At 45.7% G+C, this 21,018-nt stretch overlaps 2 protein-coding genes across 4 annotated transcripts in view; one reads left to right on the forward strand and one right to left on the reverse strand.

The window, feature by feature from the left end:
• LOC109882695 (type 2 phosphatidylinositol 4,5-bisphosphate 4-phosphatase) overlaps positions 1 to 6,722 on the forward strand; it is a 36,808-nt gene extending 30,086 nt beyond the window's left edge. For 2 of the 3 annotated variants that reach the window (XM_031795004.1, XM_031795002.1), the window contains exons 3-8: positions 33 to 139; positions 485 to 608; positions 1,903 to 1,965; positions 2,398 to 2,450; positions 2,942 to 3,032; positions 5,255 to 6,722. In XM_031795004.1, the coding sequence (XP_031650864.1) occupies positions 33 to 139; positions 485 to 608; positions 1,903 to 1,965; positions 2,398 to 2,450; positions 2,942 to 3,032; positions 5,255 to 5,398 (582 nt within the window). In that variant the 3' untranslated portion in view covers positions 5,399 to 6,722. The remainder of the gene's footprint in view (positions 1 to 32; positions 140 to 484; positions 609 to 1,902; positions 1,966 to 2,397; positions 2,451 to 2,941; positions 3,033 to 5,254) is intronic. The other variant, XM_031795003.1, reaches the window with a different exon arrangement.
• A 7,164-nt stretch (positions 6,723 to 13,886) lies between these two features.
• necab1 (N-terminal EF-hand calcium binding protein 1) overlaps positions 13,887 to 21,018 on the reverse strand; it is a gene marked incomplete in the record, with an annotated part of 107,765 nt that continues 100,633 nt past the window's right edge. Inside the window, 1 exon segment of the mRNA XM_031795005.1 lies at positions 13,887 to 16,314. Within this exon segment, the coding sequence (XP_031650865.1) occupies positions 16,286 to 16,314 (29 nt within the window).

A 21,018-nucleotide genomic window follows, 5' to 3' on the forward strand; every position in this document is an offset into this window, starting at 1 on the left:
TATTTCAATCAGGGTTGTTCTCTTTCTTTCAGCCTATCAAAAACCCACCGACTGGGAAGAAGTATGTACGCTGTCCCTGTAACTGCCTCCTCATCTGCAAAGACTCATCTAGGAGGATAGGATGCCCCAGACCCAACTGGTAGGTGATAGGATGCCCCAGACCCAACTGGTAGGTGATAGGATGCCCCAGACCCAACTGGTAGGTGATAGGATGCCCCAGACCCAACTGGTAGGTGATAGGATGCCCCAGACCCAACTGGTAGGTGATAGGATGCCCCAGACCCAACTGGTAGGTGATAGGATGCCCCAGACCCAACTGGTAGGTGATAGGATGCTCCAGACCCAACAGGTAGGTGATAGGATGCCCCAGACCCATCTGGTAAGTGATAGGATGCCCCACCACAGACCCAACTGGTAGTGATAAGATCAACCTCATCAACCTGTATGGTAACCCCTCCCCCCCTGTGTGCCCCGCCCCCTACAGCAGACGCATCATCAACCTGAGCCCGGTGATGGTGATTCCAGAGGAGCAGCCGGCCCAGCCAGCCCTGCCAGTCCAGTCTGAGGGCATGAGGGTGGTCTGTGGCCACTGTGGAAACACCTTCCTTGTATGTGGCCAATCAGTGTGCCCTCTGAGCAGCAGTCAGCACCTTCTGGCCTGTCAGAGACTAGCCTGTATTCAGGTGTCTCAGAGTGGTAGTGCTGGCCCAGGATCAGGTCTCCCGTGTCCATTCCTTATAATTGAAAAGGCACAACTGATCCTAAATCAGGACTACTAAACCGAGACACTTAATGAATGTGTTGTGCAGTCTTGCCAACGACAGTGGTCATAGAAGTTTGGCAAGACGGAACAAACAGATCTGGGACCAGGCTAGTCAGAGACTGACTTGCCTCTCAAATCGTTGGGGTTGGGTGGTTGGGTTGGGGTGGGGTGGTTGGGTTGGGTGGTTGGGTTGGGTGGTTGGGTTGGGTTGGGTGGTAGGTTGGGTTGGTTGGTTGGGTTGGGGTGGGTTGGGTGGTTGGGGTGGGGAGGTTGGGTTGGGTTGGTTGGGTTGGGTTGGTTGGTAGATTGGGTTGGGTGGTTGGGTTGGGTGGTTGGGTTGGTTGGTTGGGTTGGGTTGGGTGGGTTGGGTTGGGTGGGTGGGTGGGTGGGTGGGTGGGTGGGTGGTTGGGTTGGGTTGGGTAGGTTGGGTTGGGTGGGTGGGTGGGTGGGTGGGTGGGTGGGTGGGTGGGTGGGTGGGTGGGTGGGTTGGGGTGGTTGGGTTGGGGTGGGGTGGTTGGGTTGGGTGGTTGGGTTGGGGTGGTTGGGTTGGGTGGTAGGTTGGGTTGGGTGGTTGGGTTGGTTGGGTTGGTTGGTTGGTTGGTTGGTTGGTTGGGTGGGTGGGGTGGGGTGGGTTGGTTGGTTGTGAATGCTTAGAGTGTAGTACACCAAACACACGTGTTTCAACTTGGACCAATATAAGCACTACCTATTTGACCTTTTGCAGTAGGGTAGTTGGTACTTTGTAGCAGGTCGTAGTGATACATGCAGTTGGTATGCATCCCTAATGGCACCCTGTTCCCTATATAGTGCACTACCTTGACCAGGCACCCTATTCCCTACATAGTGCACTACCTTGACCAGGCACCCTATTCTCTATATAGTGCACTACCTTGACCAGGCACCCTATTCCCTATATAATACACTACCTTGACCAGGCACCCTATTCCCTATATAGTGCACTACCTTGACCAGGCACCCTATTCCCTACATAGTGCACTACCTTGACCAGGCACCCTATTCCCTACATAGTGCACTACCTTGATCAGAACCCATAGGGTGCCATTTGTGACACAGCCTACCTACAGTAGCGGTACCCTGGTGTGTTAAGGTTGTTGCCCGTTATGCGTCTTGGTGTCTAGGGTAACGAGGACTCTGCCACGGCCCCTTCTGATCTCCATGACAACAGCACCTCCACAGACCAGGTCTCTATGAGCTGGGGGTTACCACGGCACCTTGGGGCTCCAATAAACCATTACATAAACAATACTATATTATTACACAATAATAATAATAACTAATTCAGCTAATAACACCCTTTGTCTAACCCCTAATCAATCAAGTCAAATTGATGAGCAACATGGAATGAATGAGCCTCATACTAATGTCCATCATGTAATGGGTACGTCAGGTCCCTAATAGTGCCACTTTACGGCGGTGGATTATGGTGGTGGATTATGTTTGTAGAGATTGAAAGTGTTTGAAATCAGTGACAAGGCCTTTTAGTAGTTGTTAGTTGACTGTAGAGTAGAATTCAGTGTTTGTGTGTGTGTGTGTGTTTGAGGTGTGTGTTAGAGAGAGAGGTCTGTAAACAGTATACTATCTAACACGAACTGTTCTTGTCTTTTCCTCTGCAGTGGATGGAGCTCCGATTTAACACGCTAGCAAAATGCCCTCACTGCAAAAAAATGTAAATTCCTCAAACTTCAAATCATTCAACTACGCTGGACCAGTTTATGTTCAAGATCATTCAACATTCTGTTTGGTTACTTGGTGGTTGGAGTTTACCCAGACTCCACTAGGGACTTCAGCAGCTGCTTCTCAGACTCTAGTCCTTAGTTAGAGAGAGAGAGAGACAGAGAGAGACAGAGAGAGAGAGAAAGAGAAAGAGAGAGACCGAGAGAGAGAGAGACCGAGAGAGAGAAAGAGGGTCTCTCTCTCTCTCCTCTCTTTCTCCCTCCCTCCCTCCCTCCCTCATCTGTCGCTCTCTCTCCTCTCTTTCTCCCTCCCTCCCTCCCTCCCTCATCTGTCGCTCTCTCTCCTCTCTTTCTCCCTCCCTCATCTGTCGCTCTCTCTCCTCTCTTTCTCCCTCCCTCATCTGTCGGTAGTTACCTTGGTAGTGCCCTTCTTTGACCACTCAGTGATAACCTAACCAATGTCTTTGTGCCCTCCACCCTACAGATCGTCTGTGGGTAGTGCTCTTCCAAGGAGGCGTTGTTGTGCCTACATCACTGTGGGAATGATCTGCATCTTTGTCGGAGTGGGATTAACAGTGAGTACAACCGTATTAGAGTTCTTTGAGTGGCACAGAGGTCTAAGACACTGCATCTCAGTGTTAGAGGCGTCACTACAGACCCTGGTTCAGTGGTCTAAGGTACTGTATCTCAGTGCATCACTACAGACCCTGATTCAGTGGTCTAAGGTACTGCATCTCAGTGTCACTACAGACCCTGGTTCAGTGGTCTAAGGTACTGCATCTCAGTGTTAGAGGCGTCACTACAGACCCTGGTTCAGAGGTCTAAGGTACTGCATCTCAGTGCATCACTACAGTCCCTGGTTCAGTGGTCTAAGGTACTGCATCTCAGTGCTAGAGGCGTCTCTACTGACCCTGGTTCAGAGGTCACTGCATCTCAGTGCTAGAGGTGTCCCCATAGGGAATAGGGTTCCAGGGCCCATAGGAAATAGGGCCCATAGGAAATAGGGCCCATAGGGAATAGGGTTCCAGAGCCCATAGGAAATAGGGCCCATAGGGAATAGGGTTCCAGGGCCCATAGGAAATAGGGCCCATAGGGAATAGGGTTCCAGAGCCCATAGGAAATAGGGCCCATAGGGAATAGGACCCATAGGGAATCGGGTTCCAGAGCCCATAGGAAATAGGGCCCATAGGGAATAGGGTTCCAGGGCCCATAGGAAATAGGGCCCATAGGGAATAGGGTTCCAGAGCCCATAGGAAATAGGGCCCATAGGGAATTGGGTGCAAGGGCCCCTAGGAAATAGGGCCCATAGGGAATAGGGTGCCAGGGCCCATAGGGATCTTATCAAAAGTAGTGCACTATAAGGGACATGGGGTGCCATTTGTGATGCTGACTAACCCATATTTACCAGACTAGGACATTGTGATGCTGACTAATCCATATTTACCAGACTAGGACATTGTGATGCTGACTAACCCATATTTACCAGGCTAGAACATTGTGATGCTGACTAACCCATATTTACCAGACTAAGATGTGTGATGCTGACTAACCTATATTTACCAGACTAAGACATGTGTGATTCTGACTAACCCATTACCAGACTAGGACATGTGTGATGCTGACTAACCTATATTTACCAGACTAAGACATGTGTGATGCTGACTAACCCATATTTACCAGACTAAGACATGTGTGATGCTGACTAACCCATATTTACCAGACTAAGACATGTGTGATGCTGACTAACCCATATTTACCAGACTAAGACATGTGTGATGCTGACTAACCCATATTTACCAGATTAAGACATGTGTGATGCTGACTAACCCATATTTACCAGACTAAGACATGTGTGATGCTGACTAACCCATATTTACCAGACTAAGACATGTGTAATGCTGACTAACCCATATTTACCAGATTAAGACATGTGTGATGCTGACTAACCCATATTTACCAGAATAAGACATGTGTGATGCTGACTAACCCATATTTACCAGATTAAGACATGTGTAATGCTGACTAACCCATACAACATATTATTACTCAGATGATAATAATGTAAAGGTGATATCAGAGTTACCGTGACAACATCACCTCAATCTACACTTAACTATCACCAGGAACAGTGTTAATACAGGAATAGATCATTCTGTTCTGTCAGAGCTGTGATGAACCTCCTCTCTCTATTTCTCCCTCCCTTTCGCTGTCAATCCCTCCCTCTCTCCCTCTCACCCTCTCTCTCCCGCTCTACCTCTACCTCTCTCCCTCTCTCCTTTTTCTCACTCTCTCCCTCTCTCCCTCTCTACCTCTCTCCCTCTCTACCTCTCTCCCTCCCTACCTCTCTCCCTCTCACCCTCTCTACCTCTTACCCTCTCTACCTCTCTCCCTCTCTACCTCTCTCCCTCCCTACCTCTCTCCCTCTCTCCTTTTTCTCCCTCTCTCCCTCTCACCCTCCCTACCTCTCTCCCTCTCTCCTTTTTCTCCCTCTCACCCTCTCTACCTCTCTCCCTCCCTACCTCTCTCCCTTTCTCGTTCTCTCCCTCTCACTCTCTCACTCTTTCTCTCTCTCTTTCTCTCTCCCTTTCTCGTTCTCTCCCTCTCTCACTCTCCCTCTTTCTCTCTCTCCCTCTCTCCCTTTCTCGTTCTCTTCCTCTCGCTGTCTGTCTGTCTGTGTCTCTCTCTGTCTCTCTCTCTGTCTCTCGCTCTCTCTCTCTGTCTCTCTTTCTCTGTCTCTCTCCCTCTGTCTCTCCCTCTGTCTCTCTGTCTGTCTCTCCCCCTCTCTCTGCCTCTCTAGGTGGGGACTCAGGACTTTGCCAGTCGTTACCATGCCACCTATGTGTCCTGGGCCTTCTCCTACCTCCTGGGTCTGATCTGTCTGATACGAGCTTGTTACTGGGGCGCCATTAAAGTCAGCTATCCAGAGAACAGCTTTTCCTAGACAGACAGACCATCGAAGTCAGCTATCCAGAGAACAGCTTTTCCTAGACAGACAGACAGACAGACAGACAGACCGTTGTACTGTGTTTCTCCCTTTTAGTTGTTTATGTTGTTATTATTCAGATGAAGACGGAGGTCAGTCTGGTCCAGTCCTGATCCAGGAGAAAACAGAAATCCAGCCCTGGTTTTGTAATTAACTCTGAAAACTTTTATTTTTTTTAATGCAGATCAGGAATTGAGCTCTTTATAATTGCTTAATTGGTTTGATTTATCATATATAGTGATGTAATTAACATTGATAAATATGATGATTTTAATAGGAAGCCGGACAGCTGGGCGGTCTCTCTCCTGGACCAGGTAAAGGATTTGACTGACTGACAGACATGGCGTTCCCAACCAGACCAAATTCAATTAACAACAATCTTGACAATTGCACTACAATTATATTCAATGATTCTGTTCAGTTGCTGCTAGTTACCCCAGCTCCAAAAGCTCTCTCCTCTCTCTCTCTCTCCATACTGTATGTAACCCTAGTAACGCCCTCAGTACTGGTCCTGATGTCTAATACTCTGAAAGGATCCCCTTTTACATATTCCTCCTTAAAGCCGTGTGTGCCAACGCTGCTGCCCAAGTACATTTCCCAAGTATGTTTCACTCTGCCTTCACTATACTGTTATCATGTCCTAGTGTTTCACTCTGCCTTCACTATACTGTTATCATGTCCTAGTGTTTCACTCTGCCTTCACTATACTGTTACTGTCCTAGTGTTTCACTCTGCCTTCACTATACTGTTACTGTCCTAGTGTTTCACAGCATACCTAACTACTTCTTCACCATCGTCAATAGCCTTCTCATCATTGGCTGTTCTCATCATGAGATGTTGTTTTAAACACACTACATGTTCTAGTTTTACATTAGGTTTCTGATTCAGAAAGGAAAGGTACTGTTGAAATGTTCTGGGCCCAAAAACACCCTAAGGCTTTAGTTCATGGTTAGAACCATAGGATGCTTTTGGTAAACCGGGCCCCTTTCATTATCCTTACCTGTCCAGCTCTCCCACCTCTGCTCCTAGAATGTAGCTGACTTCCTGCTTCCTGCCTGATTGTTTCCTGAAGCCAGTGAAAGCTAGCTAGTGTTGCGGTAGATATGCAATCCTGTCTAGACAAAATAGGCACAATCTCTTAACTAATCTTGTTCTGAATGTGATGATGAAACAGAAGTCTCTTCTTGTACATAGTTAATTCAGCGCATTGAAACTGAGGCTTGGGATAATAAAACATTTAAAAAACATAATTTATCAATAAAATTAACAAATGTGACTCGTTCTCTGTTTCTGATGGCTCATTGTTACCAGCTCTATCTCTCTATAATAGACACCAGTAAAGGGTTAGGGTTTATAATACCAGCTCTATCTCTCTATAATAGACACCAGTAAAGGGTTAGGGTTTATAATACCAGCTCTATCTCTCTATAATAGACACCAGTAAAGGGTTAGGGTTTATAATACCAGCTCTATCTCTCTATAATAGACACCAGTAAAGGGTTAGGGTTTATAATACCAGCTCTATCTCTCTATAATAGACACCAGTGAAGGGTTTATAATACCAGCTCTATCTCTCTATAATAGACACCAGTGAAGGGTTAGGGTTTATAATACCAGCTCTATCTCTCTATAATAGACACCAGTGAAGGGTTTATAATACCAGCTCTCTCTCTCTATAATAGACACCAGTGAAGGGTTTATAATACCAGCTCTATCTCTCTATAATAGACACCAGTGAAGGGTTTATAATACCAGCTCTCTCTCTCTATAATAGACACCAGTGAAGGGTTTATAATACCAGCTCTATCTCTCTATAATAGACACCAGTGAAGGGTTTATAATACCAGCTCTATCTCTCTATAATAGACACCAGTGAAGGGTTAGGGTTTATAATACCAGCTCTATCTCTCTATAATAGACACCAGTGAAGGGTTAGGGTTTATAATACCAGCTCTATCTCTCTATAATAGACACCAGTGAAGGGTTAGGGTTTATAATACCAGCTCTATCTCTCTATAATAGACACCAGTGAAGGGTTTATAATACCAGCTCTATCTCTCTATAATAGACACCAGTGAAGGGTTTATAATACCAGCTCTATCTCTCTATAATAGACACCAGTGAAGGGTTTATAATACCAGCTCTATCTCTCTATAATAGACACCAGTGAAGGGTTTATAATACCAGCTCTATCTCTCTATAATAGACACCAGTGAAGGGTTTATAATACCAGCTCTATCTCTCTATAATAGACACCAGTGAAGGGTTTATAATACCAGCTCTCTCTCTCTATAATAGACACCAGTGAAGGGTTTATAATACCAGCTCTATCTCTCTATAATAGACACCAGTGAAGGGTTTATAATACCAGCTCTATCTCTCTATAATAGACACCAGTGAAGGGTTTATAATACCAGCTCTATCTCTCTATAATAGACACCAGGGTTTATAATACCAGCTCTATCTCTCTATAATAGACACCAGTGAAGGGTTTATAATACCAGCTCTCTCTCTCTATAATAGACACCAGTGAAGGGTTTATAATACCAGCTCTATCTCTCTATAATAGACACCAGTAAAGGGTTAGGGTTTATAATACCAGCTCTATCTCTCTGTAATAGACACCAGTGAAGGGTTTATAATACCAGCTCTATCTCTCTATAATAGACACCAGTGAAGGGTTTATAATACCAGCTCTATCTCTCTATAATAGACACCAGTGAAGGGTTTATAATACCAGCTCTATCTCTCTATAATAGACACCAGTGAAGGGTTAGGGTTTATAATACCAGCTCTATCTCTCTATAATAGACACCAGTGAAGGGTTTATAATACCAGCTCTATCTCTCTATAATAGACACCAGTGAAGGGTTTATAATACCAGCTCTATCTCTCTATAATAGACACCAGTGAAGGGTTAGGGTTTATAATACCAGCTCTATCTCTCTATAATAGACACCAGTGAAGGGTTTATAATACCAGCTCTATCTCTCTATAATAGACACCAGTGAAGGGTTTATAATACCAGCTCTATCTCTCTATAATAGACACCAGTGAAGGGTTTATAATACCAGCTCTATCTCTCTATAATAGACACCAGGGTTTATAATACCAGCTCTCTCTCTCTATAATAGACACCAGGGTTTATAATACCAGCTCTCTCTCTCTATAATAGACACCAGGGTTTATAATACCAGCTCTATCTCTCTATAATAGACACCAGTGAAGGGTTTATAATACCAGCTCTATCTCTCTATAATAGACACCAGTGAAGGGTTTATAATACCAGCTCTATCTCTCTATAATAGACACCAGTGAAGGGTTTATAATACCAGCTCTATCTCTCTATAATAGACACCAGTGAAGGGTTTATAATACCAGCTCTATCTCTCTATAATAGACACCAGTGTTTATAATACCAGCTCTATCTCTCTATAATAGACACCAGTGAAGGGTTAGGGTTTATAATACCAGCTCTATCTCTCTATAATAGACACCAGTGTTTATAATACCAGCTCTCTCTATAATAGTGAAGGGTTTATAATACCAGCTCTATCTCTCTATAATAGACACCAGGGTTTATAATAAAGTGAAGGGCAGTACCATGAAGGTTTATTCTAATGAAAATAGGTAGAGAGGACAGAGTGTAGAAATGTGATCTGTATTTCAACATGTATTCAGTTTGATACATTAAATATCAGACAGAGAAATCACTAAATGTCCCATTATCACAAGCCAATATGGTGGTCTCTTATCAGTCTGTCTTAACAACATTATCTTGATATTCATTTACCTTTGATAATGTAGAGTATTTACCTGTTACTAAATATCACTGCACCCCTTGACTGCTTGTGCTGAATATGAACATTAGGCAGTCTGTCCTTGCCATTAGTGGGTGTTGTATTTCCAGTGTCCACCAGGTGGCAGTGAGGGATCTCTTTTTGAACGACGCCTGCCCTGTCAGTGACTGAATGACTCATGTTTGAACAGGCTTTATGTAACATTTGAGAGGACATGGAACAGCTCCTACAACTGGCCATACCATTACGATGTGACAAAGGGGTAGCTAGCTGGATCACTCTTAGAAAATGGAGGAAGAGCAATTCCCAAGCCTTTCACTAAGTCTCATGTTGTAGCCCACAGAAGGGGTTCCCAAACATTTTGGCTCGGTGAGTCAAAATGACATCTGAGTGGTGAGCCGACACCAACACACAGACAATGTTTACATAACAATACTTCCTAAAATACATATTACCAGACATCATCAAAATGGAATGTAACACTTAACATATCACATTTGACATCATATGAAATAACATGTTGAGGATTTTACATGAACAAGTGTTCAATCATCAGAATCCAATGGTTCTGTATCCTAATTCACCAATGGTTGGATTTGGGGATAATGGGATAACCCAACATTAATGTAATGTAACTCTCAGTGACAGGTCATGTTGAGGTAATGTGACTCTCAGTGACAGGTCATTTGGGGATAATGGGATAACCCAACATTTTGGGGTAATGTGACTCTCAGTGACAGGTCATTTTGGGGTAATGTGACTCAGTGACAGGTCATGTTGAGGTAATGTGACTCTCAGTGACAGGTCATTTGGGGATAATGGGATAACCCAACATGTTGAGGTAATGTGACTCTCAGTGACAGGTCATTTTGGGGTAATGTGACTCTCAGTGACAGGTCATTTGGGGATAATGGGATAACCCAACATTTTGGGGTAATGTGAGTCTCAGTGACATGTCATTTGGGGATAATGGGATAACCCAACATGTTGGGGTAACGTAACTCTCAGTGACAGGTAATTTCAGGCTAACGTCACTCTCAGTGACAGGTAATTTCAGGCTAACGTCACTCTCAGTGACAGGTAATTTCAGGCTAACGTAACTCTCAGTGACAGGTAATTTCAGGCTAACGTCACTCTCAGTGACAGGTAATTTCAGGCTAACGTCACTCTCAGTGACAGGTAATTTCAGGCTAACGTCACTCTCAGTGACAGGTAATTTCAGGCTAACGTAACTCTCAGTGACAGGTAATTTCAGGCTAACATCACTCTCAGTGACAGGTAATTTCAGGCTAACGTCACTCTCAGTTACAGGTAATTTCAGGCTAACAGTAGGATAACTCTCAGTGACAGGTAATTTCAGGCTAACAGTAGGATAACTCTCAGTGACAGGTAATTTCAGGCTAACAGTAGGATAACTCTCAGTGACAGGTAATTTCAGGCTAACAGTAGGATAACTCTCAGTGACAGGTAATTTCAGGCTAACAGTAGGATAACTCTCAGTGACAGGTAATTTCAGGCTAACAGTAGGATAACTCTCAGTGACAGGTAATTTCAGGCTAACAGTAGGATAACTCTCAGTGACAGGTAATTTCAGGCTAACAGTAGGATAACTCTCAGTGACAGTATGAGTATTGAACAACCTGATTGAAATAAGATACAGAGACAGACAACAATATATTATCTTTATTTCTTACCACTGAATGATTTACACACATTAAAATACATCCAATAACTACAGAATCCATCTTGTCCAGAAATGTACGGTGACCTGTTGGTTAGCTTGGGTTGTTCTCATCCTCCCAAGCACTGATACTACACAGGGATAGCCTCTAACACACAGACACACACGGACACACACACACACACGGACACACACACAGAGACAAACCCACAGACACAAACCCACACATAATCGACAACACTACCCTCCCTGTACAGTACAGCCATGTACAGTACCAGTCAAAAGTGTTACAACACCTACTCATTCCAGGGTTTTGTCTTTATTTTTACTATTTTCTACATTGTAGAATAATAGTGAAGACATCAAAACAATGAAATAACACATATGGAATCATGTATTAACCAAAAAAGTGTTAAACAAATCCAACTATATGTTATACACACTGTATATGGACGTTCTTTTTTCTATTGTGTTATTGACTGTACGCTTCTTTATTCCATGTGTAACTCTGTGTTGTTGTTTGTGTCGCACTGCTTAGCTTTATCTTGGCCAGGCCGCAGTTGTAAATGAGAACTGGTTCTCAACCAGCTTACATGGTTAAATAAAGGTGTTCTCAACCAGCTTACCTGGTTAAATAAAGGTGTTCTCAACCAGCTTACCTGGTTAAATAAAGGTGTTCTCAACCAGCTTACCTGGTTAAATAAAGGTGTTCTCAACCAGCTTACCTGGTTAAATAAAGGTGTTCTCAACCAGCTTACCTGGTTAAATAAAGGTGTTCTCAACCAGCTTACCTGGTTAAATAAAGGTGTTCTCAACCAGCTTACCTGGTTAAATAAAGGTGTTCTCAACCAGCTTACCTGGTTAAATAAAGGTGTTCTCAACCAGCTTACCTGGTTAAATAAAGGTGTTCTCAACCAGCTTACCTGGTTAAATAAAGGTAAAATAAAATAAAAAAATCTTCAAATAGCCGCCCTTTGCCTTGATGACAGCTTTGGCTGTCTATTATCCATATTCAGCTGGAATGCTTTTCCAACAGGAGTTCCCTCATATGCTGAGCACTTGTTGGCTGCTTTTCCTTCACTCTGCGATCCAACTCATCCCAAACCATCTCAATTGTGTTGAGGTCAGGTGATTGTGGAGGCCAGGTCATCTGATGCAGCACTCCATCACTCTCCTTGGTCAAATAGCCCTTACATATTCTGGAGATGTGCTGGGTCATTGTCCTGTTGAAAAACAAATGATAGTCCCACTAAGTGCAAACCAGATAGGATGGCGTATCGCTGCAGAATACTATGGTAGCCATGCTGGTTAAGTGTATCTTGAATTCTAAATAAATCACAGACAGTGGCACCAGCAAAGCACCCCCACAACATCACACCATCACACCTCCTCCTCCATGCTTTACGGTGGGAAAAACACATGCGGAGACCGTCCGTTCACAAACATCGCGTCTCACGAAGACACGGCGGTTAGAACCAAAAATCTCCAATTTGGACTCCAGAACAAAAGACAAATTTCCACCAGTCTAATATCCATGCTTATGTTTCTTGGCCCAAGCAAGTCTCTTCTTCTTATTGGTGTCCTTTAGTAGTGGTTTCCTTGCAGCGATTTGACCAAGAAGGCCTGATTCACACAGTCTCCTCTGAACAGTTGATATGGAGATGTGTCTGTTACTTAATTAACTCTCTGAAGCATTTATTTGGGCCACAATTTCTGAGGCTGGTAACTTTAATAAACTTATCCTCTGCCACAGAGGTAACTCTGGGTCCTCCTTTCCTGTGGTGGTCCTCATGAGAGACAGGTAACTCTAATGAACTTATCCTCTGCCACAGAGGTAACTCTGGGTCCTCCTTTCCTGTGGTGGTCCTCATGAGAGACAGGTAACTCTAATGAACTTATCCTCTGCAGCAGAGGTAACTATGGGTCCTCCTTTCCTGTGGCGGTCCTCATGAGAGAGAGTTAACTCCAATTAACTTATCCTCTGCAGCAGAGGTAACTCTGGGTCCTCCTTTCCTGTGGTGGTCCTCATGAGAGACAGGTAACTCTAATGAACTTATCCTCTGCAGCAGAGGTAACTCTGGGTCTTTCTTTCCTGTGGCGGTACTCATGAGAGACAGTTAAGTCTAATGAACTTATCCTCTGCAGCAGAGGTAACTCTAATGAACTTATCCTCTGCAGCAGAGGTAACTCTAATGAACTGGGTTTTCCTTTCCTGTGGCGCTTGGTGGTTTTTGCAACTGCACTTGAAGAAACTTTCAAAGTTCCTGAAATTTTCCGGATTGACTGACCTTCATGTCTTAAAGTAATGATGGACTGTCATTTCTCTTTGCTTATTTGAGCTGTTCTTGCCATAATATGGACTTGTATGGTCTTTTACCAAATAGGGTTATGTTCTGAATACCACCCCTACCTTGTCACAACACAACTGATTGGCTCAAACACATTAAGAAGGAAATAAATTCCACAAATTAACTTTTAAGAAGTCACACCTGTTAATTGAAATGCATTCCAGGTGATTACCTCATGAAGCTGGTTGAGAGGATGCCACGATTGTGCAACGCTGTCATCAAGGCAAAGGGTGGCTACTTTGAAGAGTCTTAAATACAAAATATATTTTAATTGACCACTTTCTTGGTTACTACATGATTCCATATGTGTTATTTCATAGTTTTGATGTCTTCACTATTATTCTACAATGTAGAAAATAGTAAAAATAAAGAAAAACCCCTTGTTTTCTAAAACTTGTGACCGGTAGTGTGGAGGACATACTACTACTGACAGGTGGCATGCATTCCAAATTACACAATATTCCCTGTAGAGTGCAGGGCTCTGGTCTAAAGTAGTGCACTGTATAGGTAATAGGGTTCCATAGTGCTCTGGTCTAAAGTAGTGCACTATATAGGGAATAGGGTGCCATAGGGCCCTGGTCTAAAGTAGTGCACTATATAGGGAATAGGGTGCCAGTACTGGTCTAAAGTAGTGCACTGTATAGGGAATAGGGTTCCATAGGGCTCTGGTCTAAAGTAGTGCACTATATAGGGAATAGGGTGCCATTTGAGACACATGCCTGGAATCTCTGCTGATGTAAACACCTAGGAGCATGACACAGCATCATCCTAACAGGGTAAACATCTAGGAGCATGACACAGCATCATCCTAACAGGGTAAACATCTAGGAGCATGACACAGCATCATCCTAACAGGGTAAACATCTAGGAGTGTGGAACAGCATCATCCTAACAGGGTAAACATCTAGGAGCATGACACAGCATCATCCTAACAGGGTAAACACCTAGGAGCATGACACAGCATCATCCTAACAGGGTAAACATTTAGGAGCATGACACAGCATCATCCTAACAGGGTAAACATCTAGGAGCATGACACAGCATCATCCTAACAGGGTAAACACATAGGAGCATAACACAGCATCATCCTAACATGGTAAACACCTAGGAGCATGACACAGCATCATCCTAACGGTAAACATCTAGGAGCATGACACAGCATCATCCTAACAGGGTAAACATCTAGGAGCATGACACAGCATCATCCTAACAGGGTAAACATCTAGGAGCATGACACAGCATCATCCTAACAGGGTAAACACATAGGAGCATAACACAGCATCATCCTAACATGGTAAACACCTAGGAGCATGACACAGCATCATCCTAACGGTAAACATCTAGGAGCATGACACAGCATCATCCTAACAGGGTAAACATCTAGGAGCATGACACAGCATCATCCTAACAGGGTAAACACATAGGAGCATGACACAGCATCATCCTAACAGGGTAAACATCTAGGAGCATGACACAGCATCATCCTAACAGGGTAAACACCTAGGAGCGTGACACAGCATCATCCTAACAGGGTAAACACCTAGGAGCATGACACAGCATCATCCTAACAGGGTAAACACCTAGGAGCATGACACGGCATCATCCTAACAGGGTAAACACCTAGGAGCATGACACAGCATCATCCTAACAGGGTAAACATCTAGGAGCAAGACACAGCATCATCCTAACAGGGTAAACATTTAGGAGCATGACACAGCATCATCCTAACAGGGTAAACATCTAGGAGCATGACACAGCATCATCCTAACAGGGTAAACACATAGGAGCATAACACAGCATCATCCTAACAGGGTAAACACCTAGGAGCATGACACAGCATCATCCTAACAGGGTAAACATCTAGGAGCGTGGAACAGCATCATCCTAACAGGGTAAACATCTAGGAGCATGGAACAGCATCATCCTAACAGGGTAAACACCTAGGAGCATGGAACAGCATCATCCTAACAGGGTAAACATCTAGGAGCGTGGAACAGCATCATCCTAACATGGTAAACACCTAGGAGCATGACACAGCATCATCCTAACAGGGTAAACACCTAGGAGCATGGAACAGCATCATCCTAACAGGGTAAACATCTAGGAGCGTGGAACAGCATCATCCTAACATGGTAAACACCTAGGAGCATGACACAGCATCATCCTAACAGGGTAAACACCTAGGAGCATGGAACAGCATCATCCTAACAGGGTAAACATCTAGGAGCATGACACAGCATCATCCTAACAGGGTAAACATCTAGGAGCATGACACAGCATCATCCTAACAGGGTAAACATCTAGGAGCATGACACAGCATCATCCTAACAGGGTAAACACCTAGGAGCATGACACAGCATCATCCTAACAGGGTAAACATCTAGGAGTGTGGAACAGCATCATCCTAACAGGGTAAACACCTAGGAGCATGACACAGCATCATCCGAACAGGGTAAACATCTAGGAGCATGACACAGCATCATCCTAACAGGGTAAACATCTAGGAGCATGACACAGCATCACCCTAACAGGGTAAACATCTAGGAGCATGACACAGCATCATCCTAACAGGGTAAACACCTAGGAGCATGACACAGCATCATCCTAACAGGGTAAACACCTAGGAGCATGACACAGCATCATCCTAACAGGGTAAACACCTAGGAGCATGACACAGCATCATCCTAACAGGGTAAACATCTAGGAGCATGACACAGCATCATCCTAACAGGGTAAACACCTAGGAGCATGACACAGCATCATCCTAACAGGGTAAACACCTAGGAGCATGACACAGCATCATCAATACACAGCTAATGAGGAAGGGACACAAAGGTCTGATACATAATAATTCAGAATGACTTCACAGTACAAGTTGACCGTATTGTGTGTGTGTGTGCGTGCGTGCGTGAGTGTGTGTGTGTGTGCACTTCTTCCCAATGCTAATGATAGACGATAGACTACAAACTACGTTTCTGATCGATAGCGGTCCTCAGTCGGCCTGGCGTGATGTCATTTAGTTGTTGTTTAGGACCCACCAGGAGGCTGAGAAGAGAGGGAGAGAAGAGAGAGAGAGGAGGGAGGGAGAGAAGAGAAAGAGAGGAGGGAGGGAGAGAAGAGAGAGAGAGGAGGGAGGGAGAGAAGAGAGAGAGAGAAGAGAGGGAGAGAAGAGAGAGAGAGGAGGGAGGGAGAGAAGAGAGAGAGGAGGGAGGGAGAGAAGAGAGAGAGAGAAGAGAGGGAGAGAAGAGAGAGAGAGAGAAGAGAGGGAGAGAAGAGAGAAGGGAGGGAGAGAAGAGAGAAGAGCGGGAGAGAAGAGAGGAGGGAGGGAGAGAAGAGAGAAAAGACACACTAACTCACAAACACTGATCCATTACATAATAAACCACTTCCAAATCAACAGGTCTAAATTGTCCTCCTCAGAATCAAATCCCTGGGAGGCCGGAGGGCGAAGGGGATCGTGTTCAAGAAAAGAGAGGACTATATTGATTGAGCTGGCAAGATGGAACCAATGGAGGTCCTCTGTAGCTCAGTAGGTAGAGCACGGCGCTTGAACCACCCATATGCAAAATGTATGACTGGAACTTGCTTTGTATGAAAGTGTCTGGTTAATGGCATATAGTTAGTCAATAAGGCTCGATGGGGTGTGGTATATGGCCAATATGCCACGGTTAAGGGCTGTTTTTATGGACGACGCAACGCGCATTGCCTGGATACAACCCTTAGTCGTGGTATATTGGCCATGTACCACACACCCCTGTTATAAACTGGTTACCAAAGTCATTAGAGCAGTAAAATTACATGTTTTTTCATACACTGATATACCACAGCTGTCAGCCAATCAGCATTCAGGGATCTAACCCCCCAGTTTATAATGGTTAAAGACCCTGTCGAGGTGTTACTGGACTCTATGTCACTGTGTTGTGTGCACATTTTCTTTCTGAAGCTACTCTGTCTGGCTCTCACTCATCCTCCTCAGCCAATCAGACTAGCTGATATCTCCTCCAGAGCATGGCCTCAGCCAATCAGACTAGCTGATATCTCCTCCAGAGCATGGCTTCAGCCAATCAAATAGCCGATATCTCCTCCAGAGCATGGCTTCAGCCAATCAGACAATAGCCATGTGTCTCCACCCCTGTGCACACTCTAGCCATGCAGTCTCTCCAGGTCCTGATTGGCTAGCCAGCCAGACCCAGGCTTTCAAAGGGAGTAAATATTGCCCATACCAGAACTGTTTGTTGTTTCAGTCTGTGAGCATGGTTGGACTTTTGTACATGGGATGTGTGAGAATACTTCATCCCCATGTTCGTCTTCCTCAGTGTGTTTAAATGAATTCTTGGGCTGTTTCATTCCCCTCTAACCAGAGTCCGTTAGTCACAAACCAGTCCAATACGTAGAGCCGGGTCCCCTCTAACCAGAGTCCGTTAGTCACAAACCAGTCCAATACGTAGAGCCGGGTCCCCTCTAACCAGGGTCCGTTAGTCACAAACCAGTCCAATACGTAGAGCCGGGTCCCCTCTAACCAGGGGTCCGTTAGTCACAAACCAGTCCAATACGTAGAGCCGGGTCCCCTCTAACCAGGGTCCGTTAGTCACAAACCAGTCCAATACGTAGAGCCGGGTCCCCTCTAACCAGAGTCCGTTAGTCACAAACCAGTCCAATACATAGAGCCGGGTCCCCTCTAACCAGAGTCCATTAGTCACAAACCAGTCCAATACGTAGAGCCGGTTCCCCTCTAACCAGGGGTCCGTTAGTCACAAACCAGTCCAATACGTAGAGCCGGGTCCCCTCTAACCAGAGTCCGTTAGTCACAAACCAGTCCAATACGTAGAGCCGGGTCCCCTCTAACCAGGGTCCGTTAGTCACAAACCAGTCCAATACGTAGAGCCGGGTCCCCTCTAACCAGAGTATGTTAGTCACAAACCAGTCCAATACATAGAGCGAGGTCCCCTCTAATCAGAGTCCATTAGTCACAAACCAGTCCAATACGTAGAGCTGGGTCCCCTCTAACCAGGGGTCCGTTAGTCACAAACCAGTCCAATACGTAGAGCCGGGTCCCCTCTAACCAGGGTCCGTTAGTCACAAACCAGTCCAATACGGAGAGCCGGGTCCCCTCTAACCAGAGTCTGTTAGTCACAAACCAGTCCAATACATAGAGCGAGGTCCCCTCTAATCAGAGTCCATTAGTCACAAACCAGTCCAATACGTAGAGCCGGGTCCCCTCTAACCAGGGGTCCGTTAGTCACAAACCAGTCCAATACGTAGAGCCGGGTCCCCTCTAACCAGAGTCCATTAGTCACAAACCAGTCCAATACGTAGAGCCGGGTCCCCTCTAACCAGAGTCCGTTAGTCACAAACCAGTCCAATACGTAGAGCCGGGTCCCCTCTAACCAGAGTCCGTTAGTCACAAACCACTCCAATACGTAGAGCCGGGTCCCCTCTAACCAGGGGTCCGTTAGTCACAAACCAGTCCAATACGTAGAGCTGGGTCCCCTCTAACCAGGGTCCGTTAGTCACAAACCAGTTCAATACGTAGAGCCGGGTCCCCTCTAACCAGGGGTCCGTTAGTCACAAACCAGTCCAATACGTAGAGCCGGGTCCCCTCTAACCAGGGTCCGTTAGTCACAAACCAGTCCAATACGTAGAGCCGGGTCCCCTCTAACCAGAGTCCGTTAGTCACAAACCAGTCCAATACGTAGAGCCGGGTCCCCTCTAACCAGGGGTCCGTTAGTCACAAACCAGTCCAATACGTAGAGCCGGGTCCCCTCTAACCAGGGTCCGTTAGTCACAAACCAGTCCAATACGTAGAGCCGGGTCCCCTCTAACGAGGGGTCCGTTAGTCACAAACCAGTCCAATACGTAGAGCCGGGTCCCCTCTAACCAGGGTCCGTTAGTCACAAACCAGTCCAATACGTAGAGCCGGGTCCCCTCTAACCAGAGTCCGTTAGTCACAAACCAGTCCAATACGTAGAGCCGTGTCCCCTCTAACCAGGGGTCCGTTAGTCACAAACCAGTCCAATACGTAGAGCCAGGTCCCCTCTAACCAGAGTCCGTTAGTCACAAACCAGTCCAATACGTAGAGCCGGGTCCCCTCTAACCAGGGGTCCGTTAGTCACAAACCAGTCCAATACGTAGAGCCGGGTCCCCTCTAACCAGGGTCCGTTAGTCACAAACCAGTCCAATACGTAGAGCCGGGTCCCCTCTAACCAGAGTCCGTTAGTCACAAACCAGTCCAATACGTAGAGCCGGGTCCCCTCTAACTGGAGTCCGTTAGTCACAAACCAGTCCAATACGTAGAGCCGGGTCCCCTCTAACCAGGGTCCGTTAGTCACAAACCAGTCCAATACGTAGAGCCGGGTCCCCTCTAACCAGAGTCCATTAGTCACAAACCAGTCCAATACATAGAGCCGGGTCCCCTCTAACCAGAGTCCGTTAGTCACAAACCAGTCCAATACGTAGAGCCGGGTCCCCTCTAACCAGGGTTCCGTTAGTCACAAACCAGTCCAATACGTAGAGCCGGGTCCCCTCTAACCAGGGTCTGTTAGTCACAAACCAGTCCAATACGTAGAGCCGGGTCCCCTCTAACCAGGGTCCGTTAGTCACAAACCAGTCCAATACGTAGAGCCGGGTCCCCTCTAACTAGGGGTCCGTTAGTCACAAACCAGTCCAATACGTAGAGCCGGGTCCCCTCTAACCAGGGTCCGTTAGTCACAAACCAGTCCAATACGTAGAGCCGGGTCCCCTCTAACCAGAGTCCGTTAGTCACAAACCAGTCCAATACGTAGAGCCGGGTCCCCTCTAACCAGGGGTCCGTTAGTCACAAACCAGTCCAATACGTAGAGCCGGGTCCCCTCTAACCAGGGTCCGTTAGTCACAAACCAGTCCAATACATAGAGCCGGGTCCCCTCTAACCAGAGTCCGTTAGTCACAAACCAGTCCAATACGTAGAGCCGGGTCCCCTCTAACCAGAGTCCGTTAGTCACAAACCAGTCCAATACGTAGAGCCGGGTCCCCTCTAACCAGGGGTCCGTTAGTCACAAACCAGTCCAATGCGTAGAGCCGGGTCCCCTCTAACCAGAGTCCATTAGTCACAAACCAGTCCAATACATAGAGCCGGGTCCCCTCTAACCAGAGTCCGTTAGTCACAAACCAGTCCAATACGTAGAGCCGGGTCCCCTCTAACCAGGGGTCCGTTAGTCACAAACCAGTCCAATACGTAGAGCCGGGTCCCCTCTAACCAGGGTCCGTTAGTCACAAACCAGTCCAATACGTAGAGCCGGGTCCCCTCTAACCAGGGTCCGTTAGTCACAAACCAGTCCAATACGTAGAGCCGGGTCGCTCACTTTCAATATTAGTCCCAGAAGTGCTAACTCAATCAACATGGTACCCTTAACTTCTTCGATATAGGGGGCGCTCTTTTAATTTTTGGATGAAAAACGTTCCCGTTTTAAACAAGATATTTTGTCACGAAAAGATGCTTGACTATGCACACTTTGGAAAGAAAACACTCTGACGTTTCCAAAACTGCAAAGATATTGTCTGTGAGTGCCACAGAACTGATGTTACAGGCGAAACCCAGTAAAAATCCAATCAGGAAGTGCCGCATTTTTTGAAACCGCCTCATGCCAATGATTCCTTATAAGGCTGTGAAGGAGCTAGGAGTCAGCTTACTTTTTCCACGTTTTCCCCAAGGTGTCTACAGCATTGTGATGTATTTGTAGGCATATCATTGGAAGATTGACCTTAAGAGAC

Source organism: Oncorhynchus kisutch, linkage group LG17 (genome assembly GCF_002021735.2).
Source record: "Oncorhynchus kisutch isolate 150728-3 linkage group LG17, Okis_V2, whole genome shotgun sequence".
Lineage (NCBI taxonomy): Eukaryota > Metazoa > Chordata > Actinopteri > Salmoniformes > Salmonidae > Oncorhynchus > Oncorhynchus kisutch.